Source organism: Platichthys flesus, chromosome 19, assembly GCF_949316205.1.
Source record: "Platichthys flesus chromosome 19, fPlaFle2.1, whole genome shotgun sequence".
Lineage (NCBI taxonomy): Eukaryota > Metazoa > Chordata > Actinopteri > Pleuronectiformes > Pleuronectidae > Platichthys > Platichthys flesus.
Genome location: NC_084963.1, coordinates 20,670,917 through 20,696,345, shown reverse-complemented (window position 1 = coordinate 20,696,345; position 25,429 = coordinate 20,670,917). Strand labels below are relative to the sequence as shown.

Below are 25,429 nucleotides of genomic sequence, written 5' to 3'. Positions count from 1 at the left end.
CACGGTGTGGTACAGTTCTGTGACAGGCTAGCATCAGAAAATATCCCCGGACAGACGCGTCTGCGCACTGATATCTGCTGCCAGCGACTGCAGGCGACTCAGAAAGATGGGGTCCCGAATAAAGTAAGAACGTCCATCCCTTACTCTCCACGAGGTTGTCAGCATCCTTCTGCTATTGTAGCTTTGTTGTCGGACGTCAGTGGGGAAGATGCAGTCCAATGCAAGGCCTTGACTTGTTGCGACACCCTCTAAAAACGCTGGTGGCACTATCTTATTCTGTCTAGATCAGAAAAACAATGCATGTGAAATGTCCCCGTTGGTTTGAGCTCCGCTAGTCATTCAAAACTGTAACGTGCCAGTGAGATACGCGTTAAGATAGTCGTGAGTTATGACCATTCAGCTCGGGTAAACATAGAAACAGTCACGTTTTAACACTGAACCTCCTAATATTTCTCAGGGCTGAAGTGCAGAACAGATGTATCTATATGTATCTGTGCTTGTCTGTAGCCGAAAGTCAGTCCACTGATTGACGTTGATACGAAAGGGCCCAGGCTTAACAGTCACTACCTGGTCATGGGAGATACGTTATGTGTTATTAAAATGAAATTAAATGGTGAATGGTCTATATTTTTATAGCGCTTTTCTAGTCTTGATGACCACTCAAAGCGCTTTACTGTACAGTTTTTTTGCCATTCACCCAATCACACCTATTCATAGAATGCATCTATGGGAAGCACTGTATGAAAGAATGAGGTACAATTTGGGATTCAATATCTTTTCCAGGACACTTAGGAAAGGCTAAACTGCCAACCTTTTAGTTAGATGATGACCGCTCTACCCGCTCAACCCCACCACTATGCTGCTTCAATGTCACCTGTGTCCCACCAGAGTTATATAATACAGAGAAGATTATTCGGTTTTTATGAGGCTGTGAATTTGGCTACTTCATCTCACTGCTGAGGGATAGAAGCACTGCACAAGAACTGACTGAACTGAGTTAAAGAAAGTACACACTCTTCAGACAATGACATGCTTTCCGAGTCAGCACGTTGTCCCAGTTATATTAGAGGGCCTGCTGTAAGAATCCCAAATTTGTGTGAGACATTTTGTTCATTAAAAATGGGATTCATCAAACCACTTACAAAGTAATATCAGACTGAACCCCATATTGAAAATTGGCTCCTGATGACTGGACAGATGTGGTGCGAAAACAAAAAAGAAATATGCGGTGAAAAACCCAATCTCATGGATAAAAGCAACGCATTTTATACAAAGACCGTTATTCAGCTTAGTAAAGTGCAATAACAGGTGCAGCCAGGGTCAGGTTAGGGACAAAGAGGATGACAGCTTTACCTCCAGCCAAAGCCGCCACAATAATATGATATTAAAGAGTTTTGGAGTTAATATCATCGCACAATAGGCTCCGAATTTTTTGAAAAACTAAAGCAAACTGAATTTTGGGTTGTTGGCTTTGATGGACCAATAGACCTATCAAGAATGGAGCAGGAAATTGTTTGTAATGTATCAGGGCCTTGTAGGGGTGTAACTGAACCGCAGATTTCCGGTACGGACCTTTTGGTTCGTTATACACGTTTAACGAATGGAGCGAGTCCACGTGCGGAATTTATTTTTGTGTGTCTCTAATTCCGAGGGAGAACTTTACGAAAGGACCGGATGTGCTAAATGCTCTTGGTAATGGAGAAGACCCTCCCTCATCATCAACGTCCACTATGCGGGACCACTTCAGTGCCACAGCCACTGTAAAGACGACGGACAAAGACAAGCGGATCGTACAAAAGACAACATTGCGCAGCTGCTATCAGATATGTAGCTGGTAGCAAATTCAACATCCCGACTCGTTGGAAACAGCATCACCAGAGTGATGTCCAATAACATTTGGGAATAACACTCGCATTAGTTGGACGAGTACTAAACGAGTTCTCTGCAAACACAGCTCCACGCAACATTAAAGTGGCCGCTTGCAAATAATTCAGACCGTGCCAAACAAAATAATGAGTGATATATGTGTTTTTATAGCAGCAGACATGCAACTGCTTTCTGTTGTTGAGAAACACAGGGTTCAAACTTACACTGAAAGCAGTGTTAATTTTGGCAGCTATTTTTGATTTAGTCTTAGTGTTTTGACGAAAATGCATATTAGTTTTAGTAACATTTAGTCATTTTTATCCTTCTTAGTACATTTGAGTCTAGTTTTAGTCGACGAAAACAAATTACATTTTAGTCTAGTTTTAGTCACATTTAGTAGCCACATTAAACACTTTTCTTCCCTTCTCAGGCCCAGGGACCCTGTGTTCTGTCTACAACTGCATAATAGTCTACCTTGTAGTACTTAGGTTGTCCATTAGATATCCCTCCTAGCATAGGTCTATAGCAGGGGTCGGCAACCTTTACTTTCAAAAGAGTAATTTTGCCCCCTCTTCCCCCAAATAAAATTTGTCTGGAGCCACAAAACGTATTTGATAACAAAGCCAATAAAGTTTAATATAAAGTTATACTATACTAAACTATAGTTTGTTGCATTTACGAAATTAAAGAACGACAATAAAGAAAACTCTTGACATTTTATTGCTATTTGTACCTGTTACAATAAAGGAAAACACTGAACACTTATGAAGGGAAGAAAATACACAGGCAAATGTGAGCCTACTTTGAAATAAATTAAACACAGACCTTTGTAGGGCTATTTGAGTCCTCCCCGTATTTGTGGGAAATGTATGAAATAAGAAGTACCCTATTTTGAAATTAATAAAAACGTATAGCTGCAGCCTAATAGCTTAAAAAGATATATTTAGTTTTAAATGTGAAAACAAAAAGTGAGAGCAGGTCAGACTTGAGGCGAACACAGAAACTGTAGCTCGGTAGAAACCACCTGCCGCTTCTGCTCTGATCAAGAAGCTGCTGCCCTGATCTCTAAGCAGCTGCTTGATCAGAGAAACTCTGTTTTCAATGTTTCCACTGTTAAGAAGCAGCTGGTGAGTCAGCTAGCGGCTGCATCACGTGAACGAGCTCTGATCTTGTGTCTCTGAGCGAGTGAGCGGGGGGCAGGGGGCGGAGCCTCAGGACCGGTGCGCTATCTGGGGCACATACACACACATACACACACACACACACATACAAACACTCGCCCACTCCTGATACTTCATGGCGGCCTGATACGATGATGTTTTAAAAAATTATTGTGACTTAGTCAACCACCAACATTTTCGTCTCGTCTCGTCAACGAAGGTTAAAATAGAAATGGGAAAAAGTTTGTTAACGAATACTTTTCTTCATAGTTTTCGTCAACGAAATTAACTGACTGAAAGTAATCGAGCCCTGTTACAAAGTATCCTCTCCATCCGCATTTCAGGCTTAAAGTCACAACAGCCCTTTATAAACCTCTGTCCCTCGAGTGAGAGTTCTCCAAAGCAGAGACATGTTAGTACTAGTAGGGCATCAAATCTTTGCAAACAATTTGAACAAGTATATATTTTTTTATGAAAAGAAAAATGTAAATACATATATTGAATAATGACAAGCATTAGGGATGGGCATTCGATTAAATTGTCTTAATCGATCGTCAGGAGAATTAACGATTGATTTTCGATTAATCATTATTTTTATATTAAAATTCACTATAGGCTATATTAAAATGCAGTGAAAATAGAAAAAACACAGCGTGTTTCCTCATTGAGATCTTTATTACAAGATGAACAACTCTTGTGGCAGTTAAACTTGAAAATATGTGCTGCTTTAGTCTCAAGACCCAATGAGAGAGCAGCAACTAGCCGCTGGGAGCTAACTGGATTTGACGGTTCTCGACCTCTCAGTCCGGTTGTTGTAACGTCTTCACTCCCGGAACCCCTCACCCAGACCCGGGTCTGTCCGGGTTCCCTTCCCCGTGGACTGAGGGTCCGTGTGCGGACATGAAGCCGAGCATGCAGCGGAGGCTAGCTTCGGGCTTCTTCCTCCAGCTACTAACATCCTCACTGTACTGCGTTCAGTGCAACTCGGATATTCCGACCTCCTGCCACATAACAAAATCCATTTTTTTCGTCGATGAAAAAATAATGTCATTGACGAAATTCTTAATGATCAATAATCATTCGTCGATTAATTATGCCCATCCCTAATAAGCATCCAATCAATTAGTTAATTTAATTGCTTCACCAGGATATTTATCTGACTATTTCTATTTATTAAGTTAATAGAGAGAATGTTTATTTTGTTATTTTTCTTAAGTGAAATTTACTTAGGTTAATGACAGCTATAATTCACCAAGGTTGAATAAAAAGAAGAAACAATATTTTCTCTTCCTTGTAGGGTTTGGCGATAGGGTTCAGCCGAATACTTGGATGAAAGGAGTATCCGGTACAGATAATGTACTTTTACGAGCATGAGTACCATCCACGTAAATTGTGTCAATATGTGTATTGGTGATGAATGAAAATCTTCATTGGATAGCTGTTTCCACATCATTCCTTGATTAAGGATATAGATAATTAAGTTGGTTGAACAGATACTGATAATAGTGTACTTACTCATCCATAGTGGGCAATAAATGACATATGCTTGATGTATCGCGGTTTTTACCACGTGCAATGTATAAAATTACTGTATCGCGACCATCAAGTATAAATTGTCACGAGAACGTTTTAAGCCGTCGGCATGAAAGCTCTAGTTTCTTGTGTGTACTGTAGCAAAAAACTTTCCAAATTGTGAACTTGAATAACCGAGTTACGTACTAAATCATGATTTTTTTTTTTCTTTTGCAGTTTAGAGTTTTCCAAAAACATGAATCATTAATTCAGATATGAATTGAGCAGCACAGGACATCGTGGATGATGTTTCACATTTGTGGCCCATTATATTACCTATGGATGTCATCCAGCTAGACATTTCAACTTAACAGCATATTTATAATTTTTTTTACTGTACGGCCTACTGCTTGTTATATCCTTATGGAATATAATAATCTTTTCATGAACATGGCTCTGACTCATCTGTGTCACACACATTGAACTTCTTCTGAATCTCTGCTGACCTGGTTGTTCCTGTGCTGATTGTGGTACATTTTTTAAGCAGACTAACTTTGCAGCCAGCAGAGCACCAGTCCTTAAACCTGTCCCCAATGCTGTTAACAAACTGACAATTAGTATATTCCAGGATGAAATTAGGACCTAATCTTCAGCTTTCCTGCATTGAATAGAGAAATTTAGTGCCAGATTTTAGGTATATTTCCATAATTTGTGACTGATCAAAGCAATGGAAGGCTATTGTGTGCACAAGTAAGACCATCTAAGTCTAAATCAGCAAGTGTGGAGTAAAACAAGTCTTGAACCGTGTAAAATATTCACCGGGCCTGATGTGAGCCTTCATTCTGTTTGGAAATTAATTGAGTCAGATTTAATTAAAAAAATGTTAAAGGTTCTTTGCCGACTAAGTGACTCAATATCTGGGAAAATAAAATCACTCTAATTACAGGTGTTTGTAAAACTGTTACAAATTGTAACTGGTCTGTATTGATGTAGCACATATTAAGTTCTCTATGAGAAGGTGCAACTTTGGGGTCAGTATGTTGCCCAAGGACCCTTCGGCATGCACATAAAACTGTCCATTGACTGGCAGAAGGCAACATCGGGTTGCAATCTGGCTGCCATATATTAGGACACCTGCCCATTAGAGAAATTGGCTAAATAAAATCACAAAAGCATTTTTTTTTATGGAAGACTTTACTAAACAATAAATTTGTCTTTAATTTGCAAACAACATAATGATGAAATGTGTTCCTCTATTCCAGGGAGAGCCCAGAGTCCACCTTTGAGGTGTATTTAGAGGTAGCCCATCCAGGCTCACACAGCTCAGGTAAGTTTGATCAAGGCTTGAGCCTCAACTAATCTTTGAACATATGCATATTTTAAACAAGTCTCAAAATACAGTCAAGGATTAGCTTATGTATCATGCCTCATTTCAACCTTCAGTCTTTTGTCCAATAAAAAACAGTTGAACAAGGATGTTAGTTGACAGGAGGTTTGTGTACCTGATGATCAGTGTTTGCCATTAAAAACCTTGTCTATGATGGCCGACCATAATATGAACTTTATTTGTATAGCACTTATCTAGAAGGTTACATGGAACATATTAAAGTCAAGACCTAAAATGTATAGAGAACCCCCAAAGTTCCCACACACACACACACAGACACACACACACACACACACACACACACACACACACACACACACACACACACACACACACACACACACATCCGGACACTTAAGGAAGTCCAATCTTAGTTGGTTATTTTCAGGGCTGATATAGATTATTAGAAATTAAGTAAAATCATCTGTACTGCACACAGTTTTCCATTAGGCATTTGCATAAAACAGAGAAATATTGAGATTATTATGACAAGTGTAAAATATTAAACTGGTGGGACAACTGAGACTATGTAAGCCGATTTCAAGCTTTGATGGTGGTGAAACCTCATGTTCTATATTTTTTTATGCTACTATAAGCATATGTATAAATTAACCGTTTGTCAGTCACCTCCAGTCAAGCAGGTGAAGATAAAAATACAGGTTGCAAATGGGAAGACTCAATTATAAAGAAATTAAATGTAGCTGTCATCAGGGGTGTTTTTTTTACATTTGCAGCCGTGAAACTATTCAGAAAGCTCATGTGAACTCTGAAACAGTGTTAATTTTGGCAGCTATTTTTGATTTAGTCTTAGTCTTTTGACGAAAATGCAAATTAGTTTTAGTCACATTTAGTCATTTTTAACCTTCTTAGTTTTAGTCTTGTTTTCGTAGACGAAAACTAATTCCATTTTAGTCTAGTTTTAGTCGACGAAAAATAATTTCCTTTTTAGTCTAGTTTTAGTCAGCTACGGACCGGTGCGCCATCTGGGAGCGCACAGGCACACACACACAAACACACACAGACACACACATAGACTCACTCACACATAGACTCACTCGCCCGCTCCTGATACTTCATGACGGCCTGATACGATGATGTTTTAAAAATTATTGTGACTTAGTCAACCACCAACTTTTTCGCCTCGTCAACGAAGGTTAAAATGGATTTAGTCATAGTTTTTATTTTCAAAGATTAGTTTTCGTTAAGTCTTCGTCTCGTCTTCGTCATGGAAAAAAGTTCGTTAACGAATATTTTTCGTTATAGTAACGAAATTAACACTGCTCTGAAAGAGTAACTAGTAGGGATGAGCGAGTACAGCATTATCTGTATCTGTTAACCATATGAATTATCTGTATCCGTAGCCGTACTCGGAGTGGGCGGGGCCTGACCCGGAAGTGGGTGTGATTTAACCCGGGAGTGTGTGAGTGAGTGAGTGTGTGTATGAGTGTGTAGCTTAATTTGTAATATTTTTTATACCACTACTACCTAGAATGTGTCAGACACTCAGTGCGTGAAGTAAAATAAAGCTGGTTAGAGCCAACTGACGGTTTAAAAAAAAAGAAAATGAGAGAGAGAGAGAGAGACGCTTTCTACCAGTCCCACGTTTAACAGAACTCTACTGGTTAATAAGTAAGTACAAACTGAAATAAAAACAGACTTCAAGCTCAAGAAACCCTAAACGTTAACGGAAAAGACCCGCGAACCTGAGTGACTGAAAGACAGAGAGCTGTTCTGTGAGTGAGCAGAGCGGTGTGTGAAGGGGAGGAGCGCTGTGACGCTGTGTGAGGAATTTCATTCAGTCCGAGCACAGATATTGACTCGTATTACTCGTATAATACTCGTGCTCGGCAAAAGTGCTTTATCCGTACCGGATACTCGTTTCAGCCGAGTATCCGGCTCATCTCTAGTAACTAATTCAAATGCAACATTTACTATGGAGACGTAGTAAAACTACGACTAAAGGTTTATGCCTGTTAAAACGTTTGTAAACTTGATTTCAACTGCGAAAAAAATTGCAAGCTGATCTACTAACAGTGCACATTGAGGTTTGTGTGCAGAATAACTTGCGCTGTCTATTTCGTACGTTTGCCTTAATGAATATGCAATATCAGGCGTTTTCTACCAGAGTGCAATAAATATTAGGCGGCTTAGATGCATATACTTTAATGGAGCACACGCTATGTGATTTACAAAGCCTGAACATCATGCAGTGGTTATGACTTCACCTATATTTAAATACGTTTGAAAGCTAGCTGCTAATCAGCACAGCGTTGCGCACAGATGGCTGCTCAATATTGGTCAGAGAAATCTCTTCCACGGGCCCACAACCTGTTATATTGGCCTTTTCTTAAGAGAAGAAGTCCTGCCATCTTCTCTTAATTTCATCGGTTGTCCTTTCTGTTTTACCCACAACATTTAGTTTCTTGCAGATACTCTCCCATATCGCGTTTCTTTGAGTTATATAATAATAATAATAATACATTTTATTTCACAGCGCCTTTCATGTCACTCAAGGACGCTTTACAATTTAAAACAGGAGCAAACAAATAACAAAACAATTAAAATTAAAAGTGCAAGTAAAAACAGCAGATTTTACTAGAGAGATGTCACTAGAACCGATACTTACGATACCCTTGGATGCTAAAATAACAAAACGCAGACGAAGCCCATTTTTTTGAAGCAACGTTAGCACCTTGAGCGCCGATGCCAGCTGTTAGCATATATACGTTCAACATATATGGCTGCACTGTTATATCCACTGTTTTGTTTTGCACTGTTGTTGTTTTTGCACAGTACCTTTTGAAAAGATGCCACAAAGTCTGGAATGTGTCTGGGGACACTCGTTGTTGCACTGTGACCATTCATTGCACTTTATTATGTTGTGCTATGCTCTATTGCACATGTTTTGTTTGTCTTATGACATTTTTCAGTTTTTCAAATATTTTAATAAAGAAGTTCATGTTTCAAGTTCAAGTACATGGTGCTGTGCAATAGTAGGAGTAGAATTGACGTTGGCTAATTATTAATAATCATGAAATATGATTATTAAAATAACAATTATTTATTAAAAATAATCTAAAATGATAAAGCTATTAATTAAGAACAGTAACACATTTAATTAGAAATGATACGGTTATCCATTAATAATAGTTAAAATAATTAATGAAAACAATAAAATTATCAATTAAGAATAATACAAATCTGTAATCATTGCTTATTGTCGCGGGGCACCACCCTGGTTACAGGGACCAACGAGTCAATCTATAAAATATCAGTCTCATAATGATAAATGTCAAATCAATAATCTCAATATTTAATATTAATAATTATTGAATTAACAGTGAAGGCTTCTAAGTTCGAGCACAGGCAATCATAATCCAGCTGTAATCACATACATATGCACAAATAATCACAGACTAGAGGTACTTTCATTACAAAAGCGTTTATTAAAGGGGAAATAAAGTTATAATGTTATTCAATGATTCATCATTTTAACAAGCTCCGATATTTCAAAGATAAACATAGCAGCAGCACTTCACAATTCAGAAAATACATGTAAAACCGGCGGTCTACCTATGTATGTCTGTCTCGGTGTGTGTGTGTGTCTGTGTCAAGTGTCTCTCTGTGTGTGTGTCTATATGTGTGCATGTGAAATACAGTTAGTGTTATTTAATGATTCATCATTTTAACAAACTCCCATATTTCAAAGATAACAACAGCAGCCGCGTATCACAATTTAGAGGAGAGGGAGAGAGGAGGCGTGGCAATAATAGCCTCAAAATGGTGGTTTAACTTGCTTTATTCAAAATGGAGTCTGTTAATGACACCATGTGGCCGGCACGGACGTAATTTGGGGGGGGGACACAGGGGACATGTCCCCTGCACTTTTTCAAAAGGCCGTTCTGGTCCCCTGCAGTTTTCACCGTCCGGAAACCATGTTACGCTATGAATCGGTGTGTGTGTAAATGCAAACATGGTATTTACTTAAAAATAGTAAATTGACTTAAATCAGTTTTATCAAAATGCTATTAACACTCGCTTTTAGTAAGTTACTTGTAATTTGTGGTTGGAAAATCTCACCAGCTCAGTCTGCTTGAGCTGGATTGATTTAGAAAAAGTATGTTTTTGATAACTGTGCTTATTTTCTGTGTTGGAATGTAGCTAAGTACATTTACTCAATACTGCACTACAGTACAAAGTACTTTAAGTACTTGAGTTTTTTTTCATATTACTTTCTACTTTTACTCCACTACATTTCAGAGGGAAACATTATATGTTTTACATCACTGCATATGTTATGATATACGTGATATATAATAATAATCACAAGAGCCATTTTCCTCTATTGAGTATGCTACTTTTTACTTTTAATATTTCAAGTATTTATTTTTGTGGTCATATGTTTTTACTTAATTGAAATTTTCACTCCAGGACATGTACTTGTTTTGTAACAGAATAATTTCACGGAGTAGTATTAGTACTTTTGCTTTGTTATGGTTTGAAAACTTCGCCCGCTTTTAATTTTTTTTTTCGATCTATCGGCATGCGCAAATCCGTCCTCTCTACCGTTGACGGTACATGCCCGCAACGGACGACGTGTACCTGAGCTGTATGGCGCCGGACCGGTTGAGCTGGACCGTATTGAGCTGCAACGGCACTCGTGCTTTATCAGCCTTCGTGTGCTTGGCACACTCATTTGGTGAGTAATATTTTACCCTTGTTTTGAACGTTTTCTTTCTGTAAGTAACCGCCATGTTTTTCGTGCTTGCTAGTAGCCTAATGATGTGTATAGTAATGTCGGCTAACGCTAGCTGAACTAGCGTTAGCTAGTTCGGCTAACGCTAGTTCAGCTAGTTGAGGAGAAACTTTTTAGTGTAACGGTCGCGGGCGTGCTCGTCACATGCACGAGCACACGTGGTTTTTTTTTTCTGAGGCAAATGATTTATCGATTACTGACTCACGATGAGAGAATGATTCCGGCGGTTTGTGAGTTTCCATGAACAGGAGGGCATTCACATGGCAGAACATCAGAGCAAGTCTTGATGTATCATTTTAGTTTAAGCTAGGCTGCTAAGTTTGGTACTATGCTAACTTAGCTAAATTTAGCCACCAACAATAACAGTCTGTGCTTGTCAAAGACAGGTGTGTGACTGGGGATATCACCGCAGTCAACTAACTTAATGTTATTTTATTGAACCTGCTCACTTAACACTAGTCAATATTTGTAGCTGTGTCGTTTCCATGGTTACCACGTGTAGCGCGCCCACTGTCAGTCGCTCAGTCTGATTCACGAGGGAACGCAGTGAGAGCCCACAGATCAGACTTGGTACAGACAAAAGTGTCTCCCTATCTGAAAAGATCTTAACACCCAGTTTATCATAGGCAAACTATTTGCTGGCATACTCAGTGGCCTAAGTTATTCTTTATGTACATTATAATACAGTCTTTGTGGGTAATAGGCCGATAATACAGTTTTTACTTGTACTGCACTCAAGATGTTTGTGAGTTGTGGTGAGCTTTGGTTGTGTTAAATTGTTGTATTCTTTTTAACTGTCCCCTTACAGGCTCAGGCAGATAGTGGTCAATCCACAGTTCCCTTGATGTCTAGCCACAAAGGTGAGTTGTTTATCATTTACCTTTTGGTAGCTGTTCTTGTCTTAAAGAAGTTCAATGATTAAAAGCTTGACATTTAGATACATTTTTTGCAAGGATTTTTTTTCTATAGCTCTGGTATTTCAAATCTGATACTGCATGTTAGTGTTTTTTTCTTTCTATTTTGCTGGCCTTGGTGCTAAACTTATCTTTTCCTCCCTTTCAGATTTTTAAGAAGACAAAAAAACTTCCTATGCAGTGGACGTGTAAGTACTGCACATTCATCTCACAAATGATGGACCAATCATTCCCACTACGCAGACAAGAAATTGTAAAAAAGGAGCCTGCTGTACACAACATGGTTGAACGATGGCCAGCACTCTTCACAGAGAGACAGGTAAGATATTTTTGTTCTCAACCAATAAAATAATGCCAGTCAAAAATAAATTTAAGGTGTGTGGCTAGAACTCCAAACACACTTGTTGGAATGTTAACACCTCTGCCGTCTCTCCATCTCTCTACTTTTTAAGGTGTTTGCCGAGTTTAATAGAATCGCCAGTAAGAATCTTGAGGGAGACTTCTTTGAGGCTCTGGACCAGTACACTCATCGAAATTTTCAGAACAAAAAAGGGAACTGTTGGCCGGAAACTCAGTGAGCTGATGCAGCACATGAGCTGGATGGTAAGTAGGTTCATTTTGCTTTTGATCTGTATGATAGTTTATCAATCAAGTTCTAAATGAGATGATTCAGACCAACCTGTTCTATTTTCTGTCTGACCTGTTCTTGTGCCAAATAACTCTGTTAACTGGTCTTTTCTCTCTCTCTGTATCATTAGACATCAGACGTGACAGTACTTCGCTCTGTTGTCCTCAAAGGCATTCCAATTTTACTTGTTGACGACTCCAGTGAATTCTTCAAGACATGCTCTGTAAGTACTTGCACATAAGGAAAAGTTTGGTGTGCATTAATATTATATATATTTAATATTAATATACCTGTGCTGACAGAAGATGTAATCCTATCTGCACAATATACAACATACATTTTGTACTCCACTGCTAATATGAGAGGTATTTAAATAGCCCGTACATAAAAATGTACATTAATTCATTTTAAATCTAAGGAGCAGAAGTCTAGTTTGAAAGGTCGGTGTCACTGTTCAAGAATATATGGACCTTGTGGACCATAGCTTCAGTTTAACCATACCAAATTTATTTTGTTGGACAATCCATGTGAACACATATTTAAAACCATATTCTCTAACAAATGCTTTCAACACTAAAAATGTATGTTTTAGAAAAGCATAAATTGCCAATACTGAAGAATGTGTGTGTGTGTGTGTGTGCGTGTAGGATACAGCAAGAGACGAGGCCCTAGAATGGATCACTGTTGGTGTGCTGACAGTTGTCAGTGAAGATAGTCCTCACGAGTGTCCAAGTTCAGTGGACCTCCAGCCCATCTCCACTGCCATCATTCTGGAGGGAATCCATTCAAGTACCATGTTATGCTGTTATGCTAATAGTGGAAATAGTGCCAAGTTGTGTTACAAAGAGTTGTTGTTAGATAATGTTGTCAACAGTGAACCTAGCAAGGTTGACCTGTTTAAATTTTGTTTTGGGAAAAGTTTTAATACTTGTTATGTAGTAAAATACAAACCCCAAGGATTGATGTTTTTAACCTTGTTTAAACCTTGGACTGATGCCCGCTTTGGGACACAAAAGCATTTGTTGTACTTTCAGTTTTGATCAGAAATGCATTCATTTTCATGCACTGAAGTCCTGTAGTTATCAGGTGTTTACCTGTTTAATATTGTGAGACTGTTACATGCATAGAATTAGTTCACAAAAATGTGGGTTTATTTTTGACTTGTCCATGTCATGGTACACAGTCGTATCAAACCACAAGTTTGTTGTTTAGCTGCTGTTTTGTATTTGAATGTACAAGAAAGTGATACTTGGGAACAGAACACTTGAGGCTGAATAATAGATGTAATGCACATTGTTATTACAATAGCTTAACATAGATCACACTATGAGCAATTTTACAATTAGCTTTAAAATACATTGAATATGACAAGAGGATGGAGAACAGTAATTTTATTGATTATTGTAAGGTTATTACATGAGTAATAATGATTCCATGGAGAATTGGAATCAAAAGTAATAACAGTATCAAATGTTTATTGTTCAGCCTAGATCTGTAAATGATGCAATTTATTTTTATTTTTAATAAATGTTGTAATGCAGCTGAATCAACCCGGTGAGTGTTCTTTTAAAGTATATTTTTGTGGTGTTTTTGCCTTTATTAGGTAACAACAGCTAAAAATAGATAAGAAATAGGGGTGAGAGAGAGAAAAAGGACAAGGACCCATTCAAGGTAATTAGTTTGTTTAATTTAAGTGAACTTGAAAAATTAGTGAGTAGTAAGTTGTAGGTATTTAGTAATTCTAAGTGGGGTTAAATTTGTATCAAGCAGTCCACACAAAATGAAAAAATTGACTTAACACTAAGCATGGTTATTAAGTTACATGAACTTAATTTTTTTGTTTCTGTTTTACTACTTGATTTAGTACTGCACACTTAAAATTAACAAGCTTTTGTAACTCACTAATCTTAAGATTACTTTGCTTAATTTTTTTGAGGCAACGAGTTTGCATACTTTTTTTAAGTAAGGTCAACTAATTAGACTTTACAGAGTGTAGGCGCAGCCAGGATGTCTAAAAAAATGTGTTTGGAAGCTTCATGTAGCTGAGAAGCCGCAAATATACTAACTGAGGCTGGTGGATCTGTTAAACTCGCCACTGTGTGAAAGAAACAAAGAGATAACAAATACAGTGTTATCAGACAAACCGTGTAATTATAAATATACACCCTTTCACACCTTAATTGCCACGATCATCTTGTAAGGCTTAACAAGACAAGAAACTACTATAACTGCCTAAAATGACAGCGGTTCTGTGCTACATTAATTTTAAATAAATTTGATCACTTGTCTACTTACACTGAATTATGGACATTTTATTCAATTTCTCCCCACCTGTGATATTCCTGCCAGTTTGACCTGCCCACCACTGGGTAGTGCTATGTAAATGAGGTCTGTTTACCATATATTCCAAAAATAAGTGTAAAATTGGTGCTACTGAGATGGAGTGAAGTTGACTAACAAGGTGAAACACAGAATTGGGTGATAATGTTTTGCTACATGCTTTACAACCAGACAAACCAAAAAAGGGAACAGTAAACTTAAAAGTAGCAACAGAAAACTAGAAGAACTACTAGAAAACACAGTGAACTGAAGAGTTTTATAAAAAATATTTGTGTCCCCCCCACCTCTGAAATCAAAGTTTCGTCACTGGTGGCCGGAGCTCACACTGGTGGTCGTCACATGAATTACACCAAGGGATTTTCAGACAAAGATAATTCTTTGTCTCTGCTTTAGCGTTCGGCCGCATGGCTTCCAGATGTGTCCAGCCTCTCTGAATATAGATTTAACTATGTTACATGAACTGTATTCTAAATACAGGTCGGATGTGTGTATAGGTCGGTTTAGAAGGAGAGAGAGGGAGAGAGAGAGAGAGAGAGAGAATACAAGGAGAGAGCAAAGCTCTTAAAAGCACCGTCAGAGACAAGTTACATTTACTTTACCACTCAGCACCCAAGCGGCGTGTGTGCTGAGGTTTGACCGGTAAAGTATCTTTAAAGTTGTTCAAACGGTCACAATGAGCTGGAGACGCTGCTCACGGCGCTTAAAAAACTATGGCACAAGGCCGTAACCGGAAACCGGAAGTGGTGAATCGCCGCTAAAACACTGGAGACTCGGCGGTCTCATACAAAACAAATACATTCAAGTATTAAAACAATACGCTACGTATTAGATTAACATCTGCCCAGACAATAAAGCCTCTTACTTTACCACCCTCGCAGTGTGCGTGCGCGTCGGGCCAGTGAATCACGTGGTCTCTCAAGCGTTCTTCGGCCGCTGGACCGGACAAGCAGCGGATTTTCTCGTGCTGCCTCGACGGGATGAACGTCGTCCTTCTTCTTCAGGGATGTGGAGCTCGTGCTCCTCAGCGGAATGAAACTCGCGCTTCTGCAGGGGACGGCTGTGGAAGCCGTTTGTAGATCGTTGGGAAAAGAAAAGTAAAGTCCGTGGGGAAAGTGAAACAGTCTGAGATTGTTCCGCGTGCAATTTCCTGTTTGGTCTTTTCAAGTTAAAAGAGCAAAAGTCCTTTTGAAAATAAAAACGTCGACTGAGATAAAAGACAATGAAAGAAATGAAAGAAAATAACTCTGGTTGCCCCCTTTAGCAACTAAATCATCTGGAAAGACCCGGAGGGGTCTGTTGACGTCTTCAGAGCAGGGAAAATGGCAGCGATTATTGATGTCTCAGTGGTTTTATTCTACCTGAGAGGTCCTGCCTCCTTGAGGTGCTGGTCATGGGATGATGCTGGCTTTAAGCCAATTGAGTGTCAGAGGTCAAAGGAGAGTGGGAGCGGCCAGGAGCAGAGCAGGGGTTTCTGGGTTTTCTTAAGTTAACACCAGAAGATACACTCTCCATGCTGGATCTTAGAGGGAGACTTTAGCTGGCTTCATCTTGGCTCAAAGGCCACACTTTTACGACCCATTGTGTGTGGATCCCACCACATGGTTAGTTCTGTAGGGAATCTTGCCCAACAATGGTATCTTAGAAAATCATTTTTTTTACCGTGGTATCGAAATTGGCATCGAGAATCGTGTTATTTTACTGGTATTGGAACAGACTACTGAATTTTTTGGTATCGTGACATCCCTAATATTAACACTTCTTTGCTGTAGCTCAACAACATGTTTGTTTGCCTCAACCACTAACACCTCCAATTCTATGGCATTCAATTTCGCTTTGTGCTTGCGGCCACTCTGCTCTCCGTAATGCTCTTGCAAAACACTCCTCATTTAAATACTGCTGCCTCTACCAAGTTTGCACCTGTTATCATTTATACAATTATTGTAATTTAGCACACTTTATTCAGGATCTTTCTAGATAATGCCCAAAGTGCTATATTTCTGGCTTTATATACCAAAACAGGTGCAAACATAACAACGTTCAAACTGACATATTCAAACGACAATTATTTATGATAAAATTAAATTGTTTTTTTTTTCCTTTTATTTCTTTTTAGCAATGCCACTTCTCAAACAGTTTCAGACTACAGTGAGGCAGAGGGCTGAACATCAGAGGATTTATATTTTCATGCTGTGAGGTTTCTCTTTTTTCCCACTTGATAGCAGTATTGGCACATCTTCTAGTCTTTTGTGGCTCTCACACTTGTACCTGTGACGACTGTGGCTTAGGGGTAGAGGGTTCGTCCTCCAACCTGAAGGGGGAAAGAAGAAAAAGACCTGTGTATATATAATATTTTCTAGTTTATGAAACAACATCGACTTATCAGGAGAGGGAGGGTTGTCCAGCAACCGGCAACGTAGGATAGTAGCGTGACGGAGAACGGCTTCTTGTCACTTCCTGGATTCCGTGACAAGAGGTGTGGGACTATGGCTCTGGACCAATAAGGGAGAACCAAAGTGATTTGCGGTGGCTCTCCTCCAATATTTTAAACCAATCACATTAAATCTACTGTTATAATTATATCTAGCCTCTTCTGTTCGGGGTCATTATTGACTACCTATTGCTAACTGATTTAGCCTAGGCTGTGCTAATTGTCCATAGCTATGTTTTTCATCTTTAATTGCGTCTCAATAAATACTTGAATTGGACCAGTCCGGCTCATCTCTTATTTACGATAAACCAACACGCCTGTCACTAGTTAATGAAAGCTCCCTAATTGGCGAAATGCAAGGGGCTGTACTGACATAAAAAAATCATATCCTTATCCACCAGTCAAAAGAGGAGTTTTATCATTTGAACGCGAGTTGCACGTACGCTTCCGAGTATAAAAGTAACCGCAGGCATTGTCAGCATTGCCTAGCACAGCCTTATTCATTATTCGTGTGCAAGTCGCTCAGAGCCACACATACAAACGCACTCACAAGATCACAATGTTGCAATTAGAACTTAACTAACTTCAATCACACTGTATCAGCAAACAAACACAGCTATGGACAAGTTTCTGATTCGTTAAAGTCAGGCAACCGATGCGCAAGCTGCGAAGAAGCCAAAGCTTCGCAAATATGACGAGCTATTTGCAGTTGGGTGTCACCGTCACTGGCACGACGGTGACTAGTAACGTCCTCAGTGTGTTTTTTGTCCCGAGGTGCTGGCAAATGAGAACATGAAACCATGCTTTCGAGTCAGTGCTTCACCGGGCTGTGAAAATAATTAACCATATTAAAGCTTGTCAACTTAACTCCCTTTTGTGTGGGGTCCTCTGCCAGGAGATGGGTTCATGGCACGAACAGCTGTTGCTGCACACTGAAGTTCACTGGCTCTCCAGGGGGCGGGTGTTACAATGCAGTATGAGCTGCGAGAGGAGGTAAAGTTGTTTTTGACTGAAAGTCAAACAGATCTGGCGAAGCACCTGGATGATGCCATGTGGCTTGCCTCTCTCTCCTATTTAGTGGATATTTTTGACCGGCTGAATAACCTTAACCTGTCTTTGCAAGGCCGCAAATCTAACGTTCTGCTCCTCGCTGATAGAGTGAATGCCTTCACACAAAAATTGCTCTCTGGCATGGTCGCATCAGTTCTGGAAACTGCGACATGTTTCCCAGCCTTGCAGACTTCATAGCGATGATTGTGGCACTGATTTCTCCTCTCTCCTCCAATCAGCTGCTGATCACCTTTCAGCACTTAAGAATCAATCAATCATTCAAATTTTATTTGTATAGCCCAGATTCACAAATTACAATAAGTCTCATAGGGCTTTAACAGGGTGTGACATCCTCTGTCCTTAACCCTCAGCAAGAGTAAGGAAAAACTACTAAAAACCCTTTTTAACAGGGTAGAATTACATAGAAACCTCAGACAGAGCCACATATGAGGGATCCCTCTCCCAGGACGGACAGAAGTGCAATAGATGCCACGTGTAGGAAAACATCATCCAGATTAAAGTTTTTAGCAGAATTGATGAGGGTAAACATCCCGAAGGACAACCCCAACATGACATGTCAAGCAGTCCCGCTGCAATCAAAGTCCCTGGTCAGCAACCAGCAGGACCACAATCCACCATCCAGACCAGGCGCCACTCCAGTCCTCAGTCACCGTCCGCTGCCGCCCACCACGAGCCTCGGTCCTGGTCCATCGCCCGTACCCAATGCCAACGCGACACAGGTTCCGCCACCACGATCAGCCAACATGACACAGAATCCGCCACACTGGATCAACCACCGCGACCCTCGATGCGCGATCCAAAAACCGCAGCAGAGGGGCTTGATGGCTAAAAGGTCTGGCTCCTACTCTACTTTTAGGGTTAGGGTTAGGGTTAGTCTTTAGGGATGACAAGTAGGCCTGAATTCTGGGATCAGAGTGCTCTAGTGGGTTTATAAGGTACTAACAGCTCTTTAAGGTAAAAAGACGCTATATTATTAAGGGCCTTAAAGGTGAGGAGGAGAATTTTAAATTCTATTCTAGATTTAACTGGAGCCAGTTTAGCGATGCTAATACTGGAGAAATGGGCTCTCTTTTCTTTGTTCTCGTCAGGACACGTGCTGGACAAGCTGTAGAGTCTTTAACGACTTCCTGCTGGAGCCTGATAATAATAAATGACAATAGTCCAGTCTCGATGTAAAAAAGGCGTGGACTAGTTTTTCTGCATCTTTTTGCGAAAAGACAGGTCTGATTTTTTAGATATTACGCAAGTGGAAAAAGGCGGTCCTAAAGATTTGTTTTAAGTGACTTTTAAAGGATAAATCAGGATCGAAGATCACTCCTAAGTTCCTGACTGTTTTGTTGGAAGCAAGGGCAATGTCATCTAGCGCAGCTATATCATTAAATAATATATCTCTAAGGTGTTTGGGGCCAAGTATTATAACCTCTGTTTTGTCTGAGTTTAATAAGAGAAAATTGCGGGTCATCCAGGTTTTTATGTCCTTGAGACATGTTTGAAGTTTAGTTAATTGATTACTTTGTTCAGGTTTTATTGACAAGTATAACTGGGTGTCATCCGCATAGCAGTGGAAATTTACCAAGTGTGTCCTGATAATGTTTCCTAGTGGAAGCATATATAATGAGAATAAAATTGGGCCGAGCACAGAGCCCTGTGGAACACCATGGTTAACTTTGGTGCGCACAGATGACTCATCATTAATTTGCACAAATTGGGAGCGATCAGAAAAATACGATTTAAACCAGTTAAGGGTGGTTCCATTAATGTTAATTAACTGTTTGAGTTTTTGTAATACAATTTGATGATCAATTGTGTCGAATGCTGCACTGAGATTTAACAGAATGAGGACAGACACAAGTCCCTGATCTGAGGCCATTAAAAGGTCATTCGTGACTTTTGCCAAGGCTGTCTCTGTACTGTGATTGGCTCTAAACCCTACTGAAAGTCTACATATATATTATTTTCCTGGAGAAACTCACACAGCTGATTGGCTACAACTTTTTCTAAGATTTGAGACATGAAGGGGAGATTAGATATTGGTCTGTAATTGGCTAAAACCTCTGGGTGACTGTAACAAACTATTAATTAGGGGCAGAATTTCTTTAAGTAATTTTGTAGGAATGTGATCTAAGATACAGGTTGTTGGTTTAGAACCTGAGATTATTTTGGTTAATTGATCACGGGTGATCAAAGAGAAGCTTTCTAAGTAATGGGTAGGATTCTCAGCCGTTTGTGAGATCTCTGTTGCAGGGAGGGTATTAGTGCCAATTGAGGGCAGGAGATGGTTGATTTTATTTCTAATAGTTAGAATTTTATCATTAAAAAAGGTCATAAAGATATTGCTATTTAGGGATTGAGGAATACTGGGTTCGGTGGAGGTGTGACTCTCTGTCAGCCTGGCTACACTGCTGAAGAGAAACGTGGGGTTGTTTTTATTCTCTTCTATTAGTTTTGAATAGTAGGCAGCTCTTGCTCTGTGGAGAGCCTTTTTATATTCTCTAACACTACTCTTCCAGTCTATGAGGTTGCGCTGAGCGCCACTTCCTTTCTAGTTTTCTTGATAATTGTTTTAACTCATTGGTCTGGGAATTATACCTCGGAGCTTATTTACTATGTTTGACATGCTTCTTTTTTAGAGGGGCTTTTGAATCTAATGTTAATCATAATGAGTCTGCAGAGCTATCGAGTAGGTGGTCGATCTCAATGGAGCTTGGGTTTTTTAAGAATTTGTTCTTCATATCTACGGATAATACGGGTTTAAATGTAATTGGAATTATTTCCTTAAATTTAGCTACAGCACTATCAGGTAGACATCTAGAAAATTTGTTTTTTATTAGTGACATATATTCACGGTATTCAAGGTTATTAAATTATGGTCTTATAGAACTGGATTGCGCGGAAGTACTGTTAACTGTTCAATTCTGACACTGTACGATAATAAGTGAAGTGTGTGGTTACAACAGTGAGTAGGTTGGTGTACACACTGACTGAAACCAATTGAGTCTAGTATCGAAATAAATGCTACGCTAAGGCAATCTTTTTTACTGTCAACATGAATATTAAAGTCACCAACAATAATCATTTTAACGGTCTTTAGGACTAAGTTTGATAAAAACTCAGGGAATTCCGTTAAAAATGCAGTATAAGCCCTGGGAGCACGCTTAACTACAGCAAATATGATTGGCTGTTGGTGTTTCCTTGATTGGCGTGGATAATTAAGAACCAGACATTCAAATGATTTGTAGCTGAGTTTAGGTTTAGGATTAATTGATAGACTGGAGTTAAAAATAGTAGCAACTCCACCTCCTCGCCCAAATTCTCCGGGAACCTGTGAATTTATATGACTGGGGGGAGTAGATTCAGTTAGACTGACATATTCATCAGGATGCAGAGACGTCTCAGTGAGGGATAATAAATCTATATGGTAATCTGAGACTAGTTCATTAACTAAAATAGCCTTAGTTGACAGTGATCTAATGTTTAAAAGACCACATTTAAAAGTCTTAGTTCCCTATGTTGTTTCAGAGGTTGTTTTAATTTGTATTAGATTTTTGTGTGGAGTTCTCACTCTGTTATTGTTTAATTTCAATAATTGAATTGGACGGTGGACAGACACAATCTCTATGGGGCTTTGTGACTGATTCAGAGGGAGTGCAGAGAAGTGTTTAGCACTGCAGCTCTGCTTCCTGGTCCCAACTATGTGTTGTCATGTAATAGACTGTGTAATATTCCTAGGTAAGAGAGCTGCTCCATCTCAAGTGGGATGAATGCCATCTCTCCTAACAAGACCAGGTTTTCTAAAAAAGTTAGACGATTATCTACAAAGCCCACACTGTTTACAGTGGCATCAAACTTATATGCCATGCCACGCACTGCATGAAAAGAAGAATTTGTGTCAGTCAGTCGCTGCAAATTTCAGGTTAATGGCTGTTTACAGGAATCCTCAGGCAGCACAGAAAATTGCCACAAACTGCCGGGAATTGACTCAGGGTTATCCCACTGCTCTTAGGCCTAGTGGAGGCTTTCACATGTAAATGACAATGCTGTGAGCTTTACAAATGCAAATCAGATGCAACGGTAACACTTTTTTCTAAAAGGAACTAACTAAGGTACCAACTAAAATATCTGATGTAAGTACACCAGACTTAAAGTAAATATAAAATATGAAATCGTAGCTTATATAGTTTTTCTGTATGTAAGTAATTTGGCTATAATGAATTACATTGCATAGCATAAGCAAAGGTGAATGTATGAAAACAATTTGAAAAAGTGCAATTTATTTCAGCATTTGACTGTCAAGCTCATCCAAGATAATATGTTTGAATGGAGAGAGTGGCACCACCGCACAGTTTTCTGCTGACACCAAAACACTGTGCTTCACATAAAGCGTGTCAGTTGTGTCATTGCGTGTCAAAGTTCAAACCATTTGGCCTCCCAAAATACTGCCGCGGGCCCAGTATGGATGAGTCGAAGTGGATAAGACGGGCGCACAATCCCCAAATTACGGTAAGAGCTAAGCTACAGAGAGAAGCCACTGCTAACTGCTAAATTAACTCTTAGATCTGAATAGCATGTTAACAACTGAGGGATTAGCGAGAGAGTTGCTAAAAGAGAGAGGGCATTGAGAGCTTGAGTAGAACTAGTGCATATTTAAGCATGTATGAACTTGTTTTTTCATTGACGTAACTTTTTGTCCTGATGTATTTTATAGGAAACTGACCGTCTATTCACACCTCTGAGGCAAACAACTGGCGCCACGAACCGGAGTGAGGGTAAGATTAAAGAAGAGATGCACTGTGCTGTATAAAATACACTGTATACGTTTATATACATACACACACAGACAGACACACAACAAGGCAGTCATTGCACTTCTGTCCATCCTGGGAGAGGGATCCCTCACATTTGGCTCTCTCTGAGGTTTCTACGTATTTTACCCTGTTAAAAGAGTTTTTAGTAGTTTTTCCTTACTCTTGCTGAGGGTTAAAGACAGAGGATGTCACACCATGTTAAAGCCCTATGAGAGGAATTGTGATTTGTGAATATGGGCCATACAAATAAAATTGATTGATTGACTGCAGAGACTCTGGCTGCCAGTCCGGATTTGCAGTGTGGAAAATGAGGTCATTGAATGTAAGTAACTTTTTAGTAATTGTGTTTTTTTGCTGTGGATCGTCCAACGGAGGCTAATTCCGTTTATTAATAATATACTTATTTTACGCATGTTATTTTCCAGCGGCGTATACTATGACGTACTATGGGCCAGAATGAAGGAACTTCCTGTAAATCCAGCCGGACTTGGCAGTTCTTGCAGTAGCATTGAGAAGTTCAGGAGTCGACAGAGAAGAAAGAGGGTAAGATTAGATTCATTAGCTTATTTTTCATTTACATGTACAGGTGTATGTTGTCATTGAGCTGTGGTGATTGTACTGATTGTGTTTACAGCGGATTGAAGCGGAACAAATGACATGGTGCCATCCTTCCACAGCCAGGAGCTCACCGACCTGTTTGCCACTCTTCAAATAAGACTTATTTAAGATAAGCTATACTGAATCTTACAGCTACACCACAGATGTCGACACAAAGAACTTATGACCCAGAGGCGGCAAAGAGACATTTCAATCTTCAGCTGATTAGGTTTTCACTGGCTAGACCATTTGTGTTTTTACAATATTTTTTGCTGAATGTAAATAAAGCTTTGACTCAAATGTTTGTTAATGTTTTTTTCCCTCTAAAATATGTTCAACATATAACATCAAGCCTCACTTGAATGAATGTAAAGTCTTCAGTAACTGCAATGCTTTTGGTAAAGGCTTACAAATAATTAATAATATATATTAATTTATAATATATTTAACATATTTATTAATATATAAATTATTAGTAATAACTATATATTTATTATTAATATAGTGTGGGAGAGGTTTAGCCATGTGTCACTTATAATGACACAGGGTGACCAATAGCAACAGATCTACAAGCCAATCACAAGTGACCCTTGATTTCAATGGTCTGTGGTTTCATCCAATGGTGAAGTGAGATAAGTTCTCACAAGCGATTTGACTGCAATTCATATACTAATTAGATCACATCTTCGCTTCGCGACTCCAGGGCAGCACTCCCCCATCCCCAGCCCCCACCACTGTGATACCGGGGGTATCTTTCTGTCCGTTTGTGTCACCGGTGATTGCGGAATTCGCATCCGGTAAATATAGTTGGCAGGCGTTTGCAGTGGCGAAAGTTCAGCTTTTTTCATACAGTGACATTTTTTTCTGTCCGGTCATAATACACGTGTGTACCAAATTTCTAGAAGATTGGTTAAACCAGATGGAATTGTGTTTTAAGAGACGCTGTTATTTTACCACGCCCATTTCAATTTTTTTCAGAATATGCCTAAAAGTCAAATGAAAAGCAACAGGGCCTTCTGACTGTGGGTGGAGGTTAAGATCCTCGACGTGTGAGGTTATCGGTCCTATTGCTCTAAATATTTAAATTCTGCCATGACACTCTGGCATTATGCACGCCAATGGAAGGATGAGAAGAAAAGGAGGGTTTAGCGATCACAAAGGTTTTTTCCTATGACGATGAGTGATCAGCTGATATAGATTCTGAGTCGAATATCACACGGACTGCCCGATGGAACCGAACCATCCCAGTACAAACACAAGCATTTCAATTTAATTCTGTTAAATTTGATAGATTGGGGACATCACAGCTACTCTTTATTTAATAATCCCGCAGTTTTGGAGTATTCAAATATGAACAAGTGATAGAACAAGGTACCTCACATTCAGACACTGTGAAGGGTTTATACAGTGTGAAGCCTCCACCTTTCAATTATATATGTTTTTTCAGGCTCCGTTCTCTCTATCGCACTTACTTTCACTCACTGTATTAACAGCAGTGACGCTGTTGTATTTTCTTTATCATGACCACTGCTGTCCCATAAAAGTTTTGCTTCCTCTTCTCATCGTTTGATGCGTTGACTCTCTGTGGAAATTGGTCAGCAGCATGATTTAATATTAATGAGGTGCTGCATAATAGTGAGATTTATTTATTTTATTAACAATAATTAATAACTCCACCCATGTGGAGAGTGGGTCACCAAAATCAATACACACATAATTATGCTTCTTTATTCGTTGCACTGTATGTATTTACTTTGCAGTCTTTTTCAGGATTATTTTTTACCAATCCAAAGTGAAAAACCCTAACATGTGGGAATGCCTTATTTTGTGCCATAGGTAGAGTTCATACAACATGACTGACAGGCAAATGGGGTCTGTAAGAATGCCCGAGCGGCCGGGGGTCCAGAGAGGAAAAACATACGCTATTTTGTTCACACTTGATAAGCATCGACACAAATCCTCAGA

General features: G+C 39.3%; 1 protein-coding gene and 1 long non-coding RNA gene across 5 annotated transcripts in view; both read left to right on the top strand.

Moving 5' to 3' along the window:
* Window positions 1–25,429, top strand: part of dennd1a (DENN/MADD domain containing 1A) — an 80,523-nt gene continuing 55,094 nt past the window's right edge. For 3 of the 4 annotated variants that reach the window (XM_062413229.1, XM_062413228.1, XM_062413227.1), the window contains exons 1-2: window positions 1–123; window positions 5,801–5,865. In XM_062413229.1, the coding sequence (XP_062269213.1) occupies window positions 107–123; window positions 5,801–5,865 (82 nt within the window). In that variant the 5' untranslated portion in view covers window positions 1–106. Of the gene's footprint in view, window positions 124–5,800; window positions 5,866–25,429 lie in introns of those variants that run through there. The other variant, XM_062413230.1, reaches the window with a different exon arrangement.
* Window positions 5,882–23,768, top strand: LOC133975307 (uncharacterized). The gene is made up of 9 exons (XR_009924751.1): window positions 5,882–10,624; window positions 11,490–11,541; window positions 11,744–11,914; window positions 12,048–12,198; window positions 12,354–12,446; window positions 12,871–22,828; window positions 23,138–23,189; window positions 23,293–23,410; window positions 23,502–23,768. It is a non-coding gene; the product is annotated as an uncharacterized LOC133975307 (long non-coding RNA).